Source organism: Tupaia chinensis, unplaced genomic scaffold, assembly GCF_000334495.1.
Source record: "Tupaia chinensis unplaced genomic scaffold, TupChi_1.0 Scaffold000688_1, whole genome shotgun sequence".
Taxonomy (NCBI): Eukaryota; Metazoa; Chordata; class Mammalia; order Scandentia; family Tupaiidae; genus Tupaia; species Tupaia belangeri.
Window position 1 is genome coordinate 1,689,646 of NW_006160211.1, and position 11,624 is coordinate 1,701,269.

General features: G+C 39.8%; 1 protein-coding gene across 8 annotated transcripts in view; it reads left to right on the forward strand.

Moving 5' to 3' along the window:
• ATL1 (atlastin GTPase 1) overlaps positions 1-11,624 on the forward strand; it is an 86,878-nt gene that overhangs the window by 63,192 nt on the left and 12,062 nt on the right. For all 8 annotated transcript variants that reach the window (XM_006160521.2, XM_006160522.3, XM_006160520.2 and 5 more), the window contains 2 exons: positions 5,132-5,224; positions 6,540-6,678. In XM_006160521.2, coding sequence (XP_006160583.1) covers positions 5,132-5,224; positions 6,540-6,678 — 232 coding nt within the window. The remainder of the gene's footprint in view (positions 1-5,131; positions 5,225-6,539; positions 6,679-11,624) is intronic.

Consider the following 11,624-nt stretch of genomic DNA (forward strand, 5'->3'; position numbering starts at 1 on the left):
GGAAAGAGAAGCTCCATTTTAGTGAAGTGAGAAATATCCATAATCTAAGTGTTCCTGTTTAAGGAAAGATGTGATCCAAATATTTTATATTCAGCAAAACTGACTTTCACATAGAGTAAGGGTTCAAACTGTTGTCAACTTGTAAAAGTGCAAGGAATATTGCTTCCATGCCCTCACAATAAGAAACTTGAAAGCTTAGCTTCAGATGAGCAAAGATGACTTAAGGACGGATGGTTAGCATTATATGTGTACTTATTTGTGGAGTTAGGCCTAAATGAAGGATAAAGACACAGAGCATCATACGTAAGAGCTATTTTCTATAAATAAATAAGGAGAGAGATAAAAACTTAAAAAGTAGAATGAGGAGAGCATATGCCAACATTTTTAATGGTTGTAGTAAATATGCCTGGTAGTTGACGTTTTAGCTATGCAGTTCTGACTGTCGTGTACGTATTGTTAGCATTTTTTTTAAAGAATTACTTTTACTTGTTGTATTTTAATTTGCTATAGGGTACATGCACTCACCACAGAGAGACAGAGAGGGAGAGAAAGTGAGATAGCTAGCCGCCAAGTCTGAGACTGAACTGCTGTGGGCCGTGTGGGAGTTCAGCACCTTAACCACCACACCGCCTGCTGGCCCTGTATTGCTAGCATTTTTAAAAAACGAGTAATGATGGGATATCATAATTAAATAATCTCCTAGACCTTAGGAACCCTGATTCTAGATTCCAGAATTAAGATTCTTGGGCAAAGAGATGCAGATGTAATCTAGACATTGAAGGTAAACTCTATAGTCCTGAATTTGGATTTGGAAGTTGTCAGTATGAACTAATGAGTTTTGTTTTGTTTTGTTTTTGTCAGAGGGCATATGTGCTTGCCAGAGAGAGACAGAGGAACAGAGGGAGGAGAAAGCACCCCCTAATGGAGATGGTTATGCAGTAATCCCTTCTCCATTTCTCCATCTGGTTGAAAGTTGGGGCATGCATGCATGTGCGCCATTCTCACCTGTTGTGTTTTTCAAGCCACCAGGGTTAAGATTCCATCAGCCATTGGTGACTAAGTCAGAGGGCCAACTCTCCAGCCAACTTTTATTTTATTCAAAATTAAAGCCCAGGTGTGGTAAAGCTGCAGTAAAAAGATCTTTTTTTAAAAAAAGAGGTTTTTGCCTTAGGGTACATGTGTTCACTGCAGAGAGAGAGACAGAGACAGATCGAAAGTGAGAAATCACTCCCTGCAGGGGATGGCCAGGTTGCAGTCCTTTCTCTTCTCCTCCTGAGATCTTGGGTACATATGCACATGCACCCTGTGTGATTTTCAAGCTACTAGGTGATTGGCTATGTAGTTTTCCAGTTATGTAACCATTATGCCATCTGATGGTCCTTTAAAAGGATTTTTGATGCACTGAGTTCAATTAGATAGAACATTAAAACCAAGCAACTGTCAGCATGATTATAGAGTGAAATGTAAATAAGTTAAATTTTGACATTGTAAAATTGATAAAAAAATTTTATTGTTTAGAGGGAGATTTTTGCTATAGAGTGTGTGCCCTTGCTAGAGAGACAGAAAGTAAGAAATAACACCCCAGGGGTGATGGCCATGCCACAGTCCCTTCTCCTCCATTCTCCTCTCAGGATTTTGGGCACAAATGCACATGCGCCCAGTGTGAGTTCGAAGCCACCGCCTGGGACTCGAACCATGGTCAACTGTGTGGGGGGTCCAATGACATAATCATTATGCCATCCGCTGGTTCCCCAAAAATGAAATGATTTAACAAATTTGTAAGCAATGATTCTATGCCAAGCAATGTGCTAAGTCCTAAGGATAGTATGAAGAAAGAGATTTAATTTTTGCTTTCAGAAGGCTTAAGATGTATAATTAACTAACAATAAAGTACTGGAGTGGGTATCTTTTCTCTCTTTCTTTCTTTCTTTCTTTCTTTCTTTCTTTCTTTCTTTCTTTCTCTCTTTCTCTCTCTCTCTCTTTTTCCTGTCTGGTTCCCTTTCTTCCCTCTCTCCTAGCAATAGAATCCTCCTTTCTAATGGGGAATCTCCTCCTGTTGGTTCAGGTGAAGCTGATGCCACCTCTTACAGAGGTGCCATGTTAGACCATCCCACCCCTCTGACCACAATACGTATTTCTAGACTGGGCATAAGGTCAAAGGTGAGTCAATTCCTGGGACTTTCCTGACACAGCGATCATGAGAAACTGATTTGCACTAGTGTCGCTAAGCTAGCAGGATATGACTCGGAATCGTGGTCATCATTTTGGCCATCATGTAGAGCCTTGATGATAGCATTTAAGTGCCCTGAATTCTACTAGAATTAGCTATACCACTGACCTGTCCAGTTCTAAAAGCAATCATAAATTCTCTCTTTTTTAGCTTAAGTTTGTTGGGATTGAATTTTATCGCTTGCAACAGAAATAAGTTCATCAAATTCTAATGTAAGTGTTATAATAGGGGAAGTTCAGGATACAGTGGGAGCACATAGCAGTAACACATATCTTACCTTATAATTTCCATGTGCATTTGTGGTATCTTTTAATGTTTATCGCATCATAAACACGTACACTCAAACTGCTCCTGGTGTCATTTCAAAGTTAATAAGAACAGCAACAACAAAGTAGCGCATGGAAGGGAAGTGTGGTAAGAGGAAACCTGAGAATGCTGATTTTGTCATGGCAGGACATTAAAGGTGAACATATTTAGAAAGAATAATTCTGAATCAATGAGGAAAGACAAAACCAGTGGAAACATTGGCAAGAGACCTGATCAGACGCTTCACTAAAAATAATTAAACAGAGCTAATAAACATGTCAAGTGCTCTATCTTATTAAATGCAGTTTGAAAGAGCCATGGGCTATTAAGCTGCAGTTACAGAAAATACGAAGTGAGGCAGCTCCATTCAGCGATGAGGGCATCGCTGTCCGTTTTGGTGCACACGCGTAGCAGCAGGAGCCCTCCACCATGGCTGGCAAGGTTACGAATTGGGACAGCACTTGGGGAAACTGACAGTACCAACTGATCCCAGATATGTGCATATCTATCACTCAGTAACTCTGCTTCAGGGTACAAACCCCAAAGAGATGTATATGTATATTTGCCAAAGGACACACAAATGTTCATAATAGAACTGTTCATTTCAGCCAAAACCTAGAAGAGCTGAAATGCCTATTTATGGTAGAATGAATATTTTTTCTAAAAAATTATTATTTATTTAATTTTATTTATTCATTCATTTATTTTAATTTGACCAGAGAAAGACACACACACACAGAGAAAGAGAGAGAGAGAACACACAGAGAGAGAGAGAGAGAGAGAGAGAGAGAGAGAGAGAGAGAGAGAGAGAGAAAGGGATAAAGGAAGCTGCCAGGACCGGGACTCGAACCGTGGTCGGCCATGTGGGAGTGTCCAGCACCTTAACCACGATGCCACCTGCTGGTCCCAAATATGTTTCTTACATAATGGAAAATTACGCAGTGATGACCATGAATAATAACTACGTATGTTCAATGAAGGAAGCTGGACTGGAAGAATACATCATGGGTGATCTATTTGTATAAGTAATAAAAACAGGCAAAACTAACTTCTAAACTCTTAGAAGTCAGGCTAGTGCTTCCCCTTGAGCAAGGGCTAATGAGGAAAGCGGAAGTAGAGGCTTGTGGAGAGCAGACTTGATCTAGGTGCTGGTTATGTGGTATGTTCAGTTTGTGAAAATTCATTAAGCTATTTTTCTGTATGTAGACTACATCTCAATAAAAGGTTTGAAAAGTAAATATATGTTTTCCAAAATATTTTTTCTTAACTTCCAAAGAATCTATCAGAACTTTTTTTTAAAAGAATTACTTTATTTAACTTTATTTATTTATATATTTTAACTTGACCAGAGAGGGACAGAGAGAGAGAGCAAAAGAGCGAAAGAGAGAGAGAGAGAGAGAGATAGTGAGAAAGCAAGCTGCCAGATCCGGGACTTGAACTGCAGTTGGCCATCTGAGAGTCCGGCACCCTTAACCACCATGCCACCTGCTGGCCCTATCAGAATTTCTTAGGGTGAAAAATCATTTAATTAAAATTTAATAATACCATAAATGTCATCTCATTTTCCTCTTAGTTAATTGTGAGTCTAATTTTTTTTTTAGAGATTTTTGCTATAGGGTGCATACACGTGCTGGAGAGACAGAGAGACAAAAAGTGAGAAATCATCTTCCCAGGAGGGATGGCCACACCACAATCCCTTCTCTCCCAGTCTCCTCTGAGGACCTTGGGCACTCATGCACACGTGCCCATTGTGAGTTTTAAGCTGCTGGGTCCAGGACTCAAACCACGGTCAACTACGTGGGAGTTCAGTGATACAACCATTATGTCATCTGCTGGTCCCAAGTGTGAGTCTATTTTAGTTTAAGACTTTTAAAAATGTCACATATAAACCGACTCCATTTTTTGTAAAATCATTTTTCTCCTTTTTTCCTTCTATCTAGCCCTCTTCCATTTGTGGAGATGGCTTGGTAATGTTCATAGATGTTAACTATGATTACATCCAAGAGATGGAGTTTGGGGTGCATTTTAAATCTTAGTTGGATTTTGCAATATAGTTCATAACTTGATATATATATATATATATACACACACACACACATATATATAATGTTTATGTTTAACATATATGTGTATAATATATATATAATACAAACAATACATATATATGTATATGCATTATTTCAGTAAAAACATTTAAAAAAAAAAAACAAAGCAAAGTTGATCTTATATCTTTGCCTGCATTCAGCCACAGCCGTCAGAAGAGAAGATGGGTAGGAGTAAATTCTACACAACGGCTGATTATACTCACACAGCTCCATCCACCCTCTTCCAGGGGCATTGCTGTCTCACCCCTCGGAGAAGCAGGTTCGTCTTGGCAGTGTGTAGGCAACTGCCTATTCCCACTAGTGGAAGCATGTGCAATGATCTCACAGGGAAGAGATTGCTTAGAAACTTTCAGAGGTTTTATGTTTGTCTTTCAGTTCCACAGTTTGGTAAAGAACACTATTTCAGTGACAATGAGTTTATAATTGGTTTCAATAAAAGCAGAGGGATGCATCCTACAATCCCTTTATCAGTCCTTTCTTGTCCTCGTAGAGTCTGATATTTCTTGTTCGAGACTGGAGTTTCCCGTACGAATTTTCATATGGAGCGGACGGTGGTGCCAAATTCTTGGAAAAACGCCTCAAGGTTTGTTAAGCTATTTAAGTGCGTGACATTTCACCAGCAGTAATCTACAGTTAGTTCTGCGGAATGATTTGCTGAGTAGCCATAATCTGATTTGACCCTCCTAGTATCTCTGTGAATATCGATACTTAATAAACTTCTTTCAGAGTTATAATTTTGAATATTAATAGTAAGTATGTTAAAGATGAAGAAGTCTTTGTAGATATCTATAAAACAATGATTTATCCCCCAAAGGTAAAACTTATAATTGAAGAATTAAGGCAGTTGACAACAACAGTAAATATCTATATTTGTGTTTTACCAGTGGCTTAAAGTCAATTTAACAGAAATAGCTAGTTTTGAAATCTCTGAAATCAGTTAAAACATTTTGCTAATAGTGCACAGAAAGTAAAAGCCCTTTCAACTTCTGTCATGATAGTTCAATTTTGTATGAATTATTTACATTGAGCAGATTCCACAAAAAGTACCTACTGAGAAATTGGGGGGGAGCTCAAAAAGTTTTTAAAAAGCTCCTGGGGCCAGCAGGTGACATAGTGGTTGAGGTGCTAGACACCTGTGGCCAACAACAGTTTGAGTACTGAGTGGCAGCTTGAAAATCCCCAGGCCCGTGTGTGTGCGTGCCTGAAGTCCCAAAAGGAGAAGGGCTTGTGGTGTGGCCATCCCCTTGGGAGATGAGTTCTCATTTTTACTCTCACTGTCTCTGTCTCTCTCTGGCAAGCACACATGCCCTATAGCAAAACCCTTAAAAAAAAAAAGTTCCTTGAAAATCAGTATCTCTGAGGTTACCTTTTCATAGTTACTTTTAGAGTAGTTTGTCTATACTAAAAACTGTCAGATAAATGTAAAAAAAAAAAAAAAAAGAAGGAAGAGACAGCAGTTTAGTTTGTAGCTAACAAACTATGCAAAAGTCATTCTGGAATTTAAACATAGACCTACCAGGTGACATGGTCCTGAGTATCTCCTGAAAAGAAGGTAGAAATAGCTTGTGATCTGCTTATCTCCTGAGTGCTTTGAATTAAAATTTGAATTTGTAGAAACTAGCTCATAAAACCCACTAATAGCCCTGAAAAACAGAAAGGCACATTGCGTTAACATGAGGACAGAGGCCTGTTAGTCGTAATAACTGCGCCATGTGCATGCTTAGAAATGGCTGTGGAGGCTGGCTTGCCCAAGACTTCGTTCTCTCCTTAGTAGCATCCTCGTCACGTTATTTTTGTCGTTGTGGGGCCAGACAGGCATACCAAATCCAAGAAACCATAGAATTCCTTGGTTCAATTTATGTTGAAAGGAGTTTAAACTTCAGAATGATTCGTTGCAGGTCTCAGGGAACCAGCATGAAGAGCTACAGAATGTTCGAAAACACATCCATTCCTGTTTCACCAACATTTCCTGTTTTCTGCTACCTCATCCTGGCTTAAAAGTAGCTACCAATCCAAATTTTGATGGAAAACTGAAAGGTCTGTCTGCCTTTTAATGACTGAGTCTGATGATTAAAATGTCATTTTATCCACTGGGTTTGTGAATGCTAGTTTAGTTTATTCCCTGATGTGATTTGAATGACTGGGAACTGTCAGGAAAATCGGGACTCCTGGGGTGGTGCTGGAGTTCCTCCTCCGTGGACAGGGGGATCTCCGGGTGCTGAACGCGGGCAGCCTGTGGAAACAGCCAAACTTTGCATTCCTCTGGGAGCGGGAACCTTCACCCTCTCACCTCTGCGCATTGAGGAATGCTTCTTAGTGTCTTTGTGTTCAATTTTCCTTCTTTACATTGAAAGAGGAAAATAGATGTCTATATTATTGGAATGTTATAAGTTTCGTAGAGATATAAAGCAATATTGTATTTAATTCAGGCTCTTTAAAACAGTTACTAAGCAATTTAATTATAAATTATGAAAATCTATACTAAAAACAAAATCCTCTCTGAATGAGGACCAATTTTTAAAGAAACCAAAAGTACTAGTGTTTTCCAAGTAGTATATGTAGTATGTAATTATCTCTTTAATAGAGGCTTGATTAATGTTTCATGATTGAAAAGCAGATCAACTTGTTAGAAAAAAAAAAAAAGGGTAGGGGCTGAGGTAGGGATTGAAAAGCAGATCAACTTGTTAGAAAAAGAAAGGGTAGGGGCTGAGGTAGGGTCTGGGTGAAGTTAGTCTTTCTTAATAGATAGCCACCAGGACTTTGGACATATGCTTTGTAGTTCATTCAAGATAGTACAAAGACATTTCTGACTTTTTAATTTGTAAGCCTAGAGTTGAGTATGTATAACTGAATTCAGACACTTGTTTAATTTATTGTGGCCTTTCTGCATTGTGCAAGGGGTTAGACAGTGACATGTACATACACGGTTTTCAGCATAAGTGTTGTCAAAAGGGTTTAAGTTACTTTTAAAAAGGACAACGTATCCAGATTTGACAAGCAGAAGTATTATCTTTTTCTCTGTATCCATGGCATTTACTGTCAGGTACCTTATACTTAACTTTGGCAGTTAATACCACAAACATAATCCACATTTCTCAATAATTAGCATTGCTTTTCTACTTTAAATTACTTTAACTTCATACAGCAGTAAGCACACGAATGTGTGGATGCCGGAATCCTATAATTTCACTGTCACTCATGAATTCCCACCAAATTGGACACATGGATTTCTTGATACTGTGCAATTACCTAATGGCTTCAGTGTGTTTTGAATAAATTACATGGAGGGCTTCCACAAAGCTTCCCTTTTTCTCTGGAGCTGGGAGCCATAAACAGCCAGAGGAGGGGCAGGCCTTCAACAACAGCCCTTTATTGGGACAAAAAAGTTCCCTGGCTGGTATTACTGTAGTATGCAGCGACTGCTCTCACATGGATTGATACACTGCAATGAGAGAACTCGGGGAGGAGTTTAAGATAAATCATGCAGATACAGAATGTCACTTTTTAACAGGCTTGTTCTCCTCCAAGTTTTACTCAGACATCTCTGTGTATCAACCCACCCGGGAAACTTACAGCTACCTGGAGATTCTGAGGTTACCGAAGGGGCTAGCCAAGGAGAAAGAGCAGTGAAAAGCTGCCGATTAAAGGCAGATAATCCGTCGAGTGTGGGGAAATGTTTACTTTCCTCTATGTTTTCCTGGATGGTTTTGAAAGTCAGCTATCTGCATTATTTTTCCATCTCACCCGGAATTTTACAATATGGTGTAATTTCTACCCAGCACCTAGTCTGCTGTTCATTCCGTTTTCCAGAGGGCTGGCATCTCAGTGGTTGCCCCTGGGCAGAAAGGCCTCTGTTCTAGTTGTTCTTATTGCTAATAAAAGAAAATACCCAAGTGTGGGTAATTTAAGAGAACAGAGGCGTATTCAACTCACAGTTTAGAGGCCCCAGGTCTAGGTGCCATATCCGCTGAGGGTTTTCCTGTTTGTGCAGTCCCAAGGCCATGCGCAGTGTCACATCATGAGAGGAGTGTGTATTTCTGTGTGTCTCTGTCTTGGTCTCCTTCCTTCTCCTTATAAACCCACCAGGAATCACTCAGGAGCCCCACCCTAATCACTCAGTCACTTCTAAACATTCGCCCCACCTTTGCACACCATGAAGGTATTAAGTTTCCTCTTAATACATCTTCGCAACAGAATCAAGTTCTAACACATGACTTTGGTGAGGAGTTGGTGGGGGGGGCCCAAACCACAGCCGTCTCTCAGTAAACATTTGTGCAGAAATCAGTCTTCAGTAATAGCCTCTCACAGCCTCTTTCACACACAGAAATAACTCTAGCTCATTATCAATACTATTTACTATTTGTTCATAATCCTTCATAGTATTTGTTCATAGTCCCTCACAGTATTACAATTATTATATTATCTATGATAGTGCTATTAAAAACATACAATATTATGATTAGAATTAATTGCTATTAATTGAAAAGCTTCCCACATAAGAAATCAAAAGGGTCGAAAGTGCCGAATTGGGGCCAGCAGGTGGCGTTGTGGCTAAGGCGCTGGACTCCCGCATGACTGACCACAGTTTGAGTCCTGGACCCAGCGGCGTGAACAATCAGGCTGGGCACATGTGTGTGCATGCCCAAAATCCTGAGAGGAGAGTGGAGGAGAAGGGACTGGGGCATGGTCACTTTCCCTCTCTCTCTCTTTTGGGGAGCACACATGTGCTATGGCAACACTCCTCTCCCCCCCAAAAGAAGTGCTATATCACATTCACTCCTACTGCATTCAGCCAGCTCTTACTGAGTGCCTACAGAATACTTTAGCCCGTTAAATACAATCTTTTATTAACAAGTGGTTTCTCCCCCACGGCTGTTCAGCATTATAAGACCCTAACATGTGAAGAATGAGTAACCACATCATAAGCAAGGGAGCTGCTTCCTTAGCAACTACAGTTAGGCTTCGAAAAGCATGGCCAAATGCTATTGCAAGGTGATTGTTTTTAAAACGATGTTTCTAATAACTTGTCAAAATCAGGAGCTCCTGAAAGAGTATCTTTCTTGGCTAATTGATGGAGCAATACTACACCAGTGCATCTGCCACGTGGCGCTCTTTTAAAGCATGGACAATGTCCTTAATTATTGGCCACTAATTATGTTGGCCATGTTGGCCAACCATGTGAGAGTCTAGTGCTTTAACTGCTATGCCACTTGCTGACCCAAACATCATTCTTAATAATCACCTAACCACACAAACTTATTGAACACCTGTGGTCGATCAAACTTATTAGGATATTTGGCAAATTCCTCTGATCGGGTCTGCAGATTATCTGGGTCATATATTTACTGTGTTCAACTAAATGTTAACAGGAGCTTCTCACTTGCTGATATTATGAATGTATTTTTCTTATTTTCTGAGCCCAGAATTAGAATCCAGTGACAGCAAAGATTTCTGATGCTGTCTTTTTTTTTTAAAAGAATTATTTAATTTTATTTAATTTATTATTATTATTATTATTATTATTTATTTATTTTGCCATTGGGCTCATGTGCTCACCAGAGAGAGAGAGAAAGTGAGAAAATAAGCTGCCAGGTCTGGGACTGGAACAATGGTTGGCCAGGTGGGAATCCAGGACTTCAACCACCAAACCATGCCGCCACTTGCTGGCCCCCCAGAACACAATTTTCTTTTAAGAGAAAGACTATTGCTATAGGGCGTGTGTACTTGCTAAAGAGACAGAGACAGAAAGCAAGAAATCACCCCCCAGGGGGGTTGGCCATACTGCAATCCCTTCTCCTCCAGTTTCCTCTTGGGATCTTGGGCACACACACACACATGTGCTGGGCATGAGTTTTAAGTCTTTGGGTCTGAGACTCGAACTGTGGTCCACTACTTGGAAGTCCAGCAATGTAATCATTATGCCACTTGCTGGTCCCCCAGAACACATTTTTAATCCAAATGTGTGATTATATACTGATTATTTATAATTACTACCCTTGCTAGCGCATTATCCAATATATATACAAGGGGACTTCAAAAAGTTAATGGAAAATTTGTATTATGAAAAGAAAATGCATAGATTTCAATTATTTTTGGTACCAAAATAGATTCAAACTTTCATTCCATTTTTCCATGAACTTTTGAAGTGCCCATGTACAGTTGTATTTTATTCCATTCCAGTTTTATTTGAAATTACCAGAGGGTGCATTAACCAGAAAAGGAAGAGAAGGAGAGAAAGTACCCGTTATTGGGTGTAGCCACACTGCAATCCGTTCTGTTTCTCCATCCGTCAGGATTTTGTGCATCCATGCACATGTGCCCCCCCCCCCGGTGGTTTTCAAGACACCAGGGCTGGGATTCGAACTGTAGTTGGACATGTGGGATCTGGCTCCCCAATTAGGCTACAAGGCTAACTAATCCTTCATTCCAACTTTATTAGGAAACTTTGAAAGGAGATAGTTAAGTACATGTTTTGAAAATAACTGTAAAAGTAGTTTTATAAGGAGAAAGCAAGAAATCACACACACACACACAATTTTGTTTTATTCAGAAACTCAGTAAGAAATCTATATTCTACATATATAGTAGCACTCTATTAATGCTGAAAAAAGTATAAAGCCATACAGCAAAAAAGAAATCTAGTGGTATCAGTGAATACAGATGCATAGCAAGCAACTAAACAGAATGTTCTGTGATAGCATAAATGCAGGTACTAGCATTGTATTCCAATGCATACTGCTAACTAAAAAGCCACAATCATAAATACATTTGCGGGACCGGCAGATGGCATAATGGCTCCGTCGCTGGACTCCCACGTAGTCAACCGCATTTCAAGTCCCAGACCTGGTGGTTTAAACTCGCTCCAGGTTCATGTGTGTGTGTGCCCAAGATCCCGAGAGGAAAATGGAGGAGAAAGAATTGTGGCGTGGTCATCCCCCCTAGGGGGTGATTTCTCACTTTCTGTCTCTCTATCTCTCTGTCTT